This window comes from Zingiber officinale, chromosome 5A (assembly GCF_018446385.1).
Source record: "Zingiber officinale cultivar Zhangliang chromosome 5A, Zo_v1.1, whole genome shotgun sequence".
Taxonomy (NCBI): domain Eukaryota; kingdom Viridiplantae; phylum Streptophyta; class Magnoliopsida; order Zingiberales; family Zingiberaceae; genus Zingiber; species Zingiber officinale.
In genome coordinates, this window is record NC_055994.1 from 21,835,849 (window position 1) to 21,839,516 (window position 3,668).

At 49.2% G+C, this 3,668-nt stretch overlaps 1 protein-coding gene across 1 annotated transcript; it reads right to left on the reverse strand.

The window, feature by feature from the left end:
* Positions 1 to 1,474: 1,474 nt before the first annotated feature.
* Positions 1,475 to 3,079, reverse strand: LOC121979472 (bromodomain adjacent to zinc finger domain protein 2B-like). The gene has a single exon (XM_042531461.1). The coding sequence runs from the start codon at positions 3,077 to 3,079 to the stop codon at positions 1,475 to 1,477; it is 1,605 nt and encodes a 534-aa protein (XP_042387395.1).
* Between the last annotated feature and the right edge of the window lie 589 nt (positions 3,080 to 3,668).

Genomic DNA, 3,668 nt, shown 5'->3' on the forward strand with positions numbered 1-3,668 from the left:
GTGGACAATATCATGCTATTATGGAGATATGTGGACATCCTTTGAGCACAACAGACTTTTTCTTTTTAATTGACACCAGGTATCCAGCTACATCGACTAATCTTAGGGATGATCGGCCTGACTATCCACTAGAATAAATCTGAAAGTGTTCACAGTGGGCAGTTCGTAGCCTAGTATTCTTAGGTCAATTTCCTTTTAAAGAAAATTCATCTATTAATTTATCAAAACTGATACCCGATCTAGAGACATATTTTCATCCATGGAGAAATACAAAAATTGACAATAATTAATATCACTTCATTCTCAAATCCTAGCCATTAGAAAAAGCTGATCTCATAATCATCATCTAAATATAATTTATCCTTTATAAAATAATAGATTTTTCTAATACAATTAAAAAAAAATTTAAATACAAAAATTCATCTGACTTTTCTTAAGAAACCCTAAGCAACCATTTTAAAAGGTTGACATTTCTAAAACATAAAGGAGGACTTCATTTCTATTCTTATCTTTAACAAATCTAAGAATATACTCCAAACTTTTATAACAAACATAGCACACAGAATATCTATAACCAGAACTTAATGTATTCTCTTCATCTCTAATGATAAACATGTTATATATCAAAAAAAAAAAAAATTATCGACTAAACCTGTACTGATAATAGGCTTCACTCATACTTTAAAATGTTTTTGATAAATTGGATTTAACATTTAATTGTAATCTTTATCCATCTCATTCTCTCATTAAAGAAAGCAATTCTTTTTCTCGTTATTTTTTCTCTGGAAGTTGATGAACACTCCAGACTTGGACTTTGTAATTTGGATTCCAGACACAAATCTAAATCGAACGAGGTTGCTGAAGGTGAAACTGAAACAGAGAAAGGCTCAAGCAATATTTCAAATACTTCGTACAACTGCGGGTCATTTGTTTCGATAAAATAGTTTTAACTTGTTTTGTTTCGGTACAGCATCGTGTTTGGCTTTTCTTTGCTGTACTGAAGCTACGATGAATCTGTACTCGAGAGCAAGGAATTAAGTGCACAATAGCGAATGCATTTCGAGTGATTGTCGCAAATTTTCAGAAGTATAACAACCAACATTAGTTTACAGCCCTTCGAGATTGACATACCTCATCTTCTGTACAATATTATATTGTGCAATCGACGAATTTGATCAATATTCTGATGGATTGGTAGGAAGGACAGCCTTTCAATAGATATTATACTGCCCGTGCACTGGTTCAGTAAAAAAAATAGGCAAGAAGACAAATTTGTTCCACAAATCAAATACAAAACCAAACTGTTCGGATATTTGCTTTAATTGATTAGAATTACAGAAAAAGATGAAGAACGTTTGCTGATTCCATTGCTGATGAAGATCATCATATATGTACACGTTCATTGCTTGATAACGTCAACAAACGCACGAAGCCTCTTGAATTCCGTCAGTGCTCGTTCTTTTTGTCTGTTTAATTAGGCGGTGGAGGAAGAAGGGTGATCGGCATTGGCCGTGCCGCAGCCCCCTTGCATCAGCTCGAGCTCCTTTTGCCGGAGAAGCAGCAGCATGCGGTCGTTTTCGAGGCATAGGCGCTCGTTTTCCAGCTTCGTGCGCTCCATCTCGCGCTCTTTGTTGGTGCAGAAGCGGAGCCACTTGAATCGCTGCCGCTCGAGCTGGAAGGCGCGGCACTGGAACGCCACCCGCTGCTCCTCCAACTCCGCGGCCTTCTTCCGCAGCCACTGATGCTGTTCGCCTCCGCCGGCCGTTGACATGGCCGCCATCAGCTCCGACCGCAGCTGCTGCATTGTGCCGGACTGCGACGAGAGGGTCAGGGTAAGAGGAGGCGACCCTGACATCTGGGACGACGCCCTCCTCTGCTTCTTTCCCGGCGCCACGAGCTCTTTACTGTCCTCGTCCTCCCCCTCGTCGTGCTTGTGCGGGTGGTGACGGCGCTTGTGGTTGTTGCCGTCTCCCAAATCCTCATCGTCCTCGTCGTCTTCGACGTCAAAGCCGTCCTCGTCCTCGCTGTCGACGTCATCGTCGTCGTCCACTTCGTCGCCCATCATCATCCCCTCTTCGTCGGTGGCTGTCGGCACGGCCAAGGCTCGGCTAGCGACCACGCCGGTCCCGTCGGAGCGGCTTCCTTGAGGGTGATGGAAACAGAGATGTCGCTGCTGAGGATCCTGATGCGGCGGCGGGGGCACCTGCTGAGACGGTGGCGGCGGGGCGCTGGCCGCAGCGGTGCAGGAGCCACCGCCTCCGGCGTGGTGGTAGGCGCACATTTCGCGAAAGAAGAGGTGCTTGGAATTTAGGAGCTTCCGCGCCTCCTCTTTGGCCTTCGGCGATAGGTGGTCCATGGTGTCGAGCAGAGCCTGGTTCTCCACAACGCGGCAGGCCGTGCCCTTTCCGAGCAAGTCGTTCACCCGCTTGTATCGTTTGTTGAGGTCGTTGAACTTGTCCTCACACTGCTGCGGCGACACCGAAAACCCTTTCTCCATCATCTCCCGAGACACCGACTTCCACTTCCCCTTCTTCTGCAGCAGTGCCGCCGCCGTCCCCGCCTTACTCTTCCCCTTACCCGCCACCATTTGCTGCTGCTCGCTCTCAGCTCCAGCGCCGCCATCGTCGCCGACGCGATACACCACCTGGACGAGCAATCTCACCATACTGTCCGTCCATTTCATCCTCTGCCACAGCGACGCCGGCGGTGGCTGTTGAGTCAGCGATCGCCGTGCCGCCGGGTCGTCCGCCGGTTCAGCCTCGCCGTACCCGGGCTCCTCCTCGGAGCTCAACACGTGCTGCTGTTGCGTCTGCGCAGGGGGCTGCTGCTTGTCCCGCGCGAACGGGGACAAGTATTGACCGCGACGGCCTAATGGGCGATGCTCTGCTACGTCGCCGGCGGACTGGAAATGAAGCATCTGGTGCGCTGGCTGCTGCGCTGGCTGCTGCGCCAGCTGGTGATGAAGCTTCGGCTGCTGTTGCATCTGCTGTTGGTGCGGATGCAGCGACATGTCCAACCCAAGCAACACCCCTGAGCCCATGTTGCTCGGCATCATGTCTTCCGGCACCCCATGATCCATCCTCTCCTTTCTCTATTTCTGTCCAAATCTATCTTCTACGGCGTGTCCTCTGCGCCAGCTCATCCATGAAGGAATACGACATGAACGTGCACACCATCCAGATCTTAATTTCTCACCTCAGCAGATGGACGGGAAAAAAAAAATCAGACTAAAAAAGCAAGGGGTAGACCAATTACGAGACCACGAGCCAACGTCGGTTAACACCTATCGTGATTGTCCTCCTCCGGGCCGTGGAGTGGTGGGTGCCGCCGGTTTCGGCGAAGCATGGTGGATTGAAACTCCAGTCGCATGTTTTCCCCCTTCCTGTGGGTCGCAGAAAAAAGCGACCCCGATGCGTGGCGCCGCACAGCGAACACGCTCCGCCGTTCGACCATTGGATGGCTCCGGAGGAGCTACCCATGCCGTCAGAGTGAGTATTGGGAATCGAGCGGTGATTTGTTTGTGCGAGTGCAGGTGCGAGAAAGGGGTTAGGTGGGGCAGCACGGGGAAGAAGTTGCCCATGGTTTTGGTCACAGGTTGCAGAAATGAGGGGTTTTGATTCGATTGACTATGTGGGCGTACGAACGTGAATTTATTACCATGCGCCTTT

Excerpts from the sequence above, each read along its gene's own strand:
- LOC121979472 (XM_042531461.1), bottom strand. The coding sequence starts at position 3,079 with ATGGATCATGGGGTGCCGGAAGACATGATGCCGAGCAACATGGGCTCA.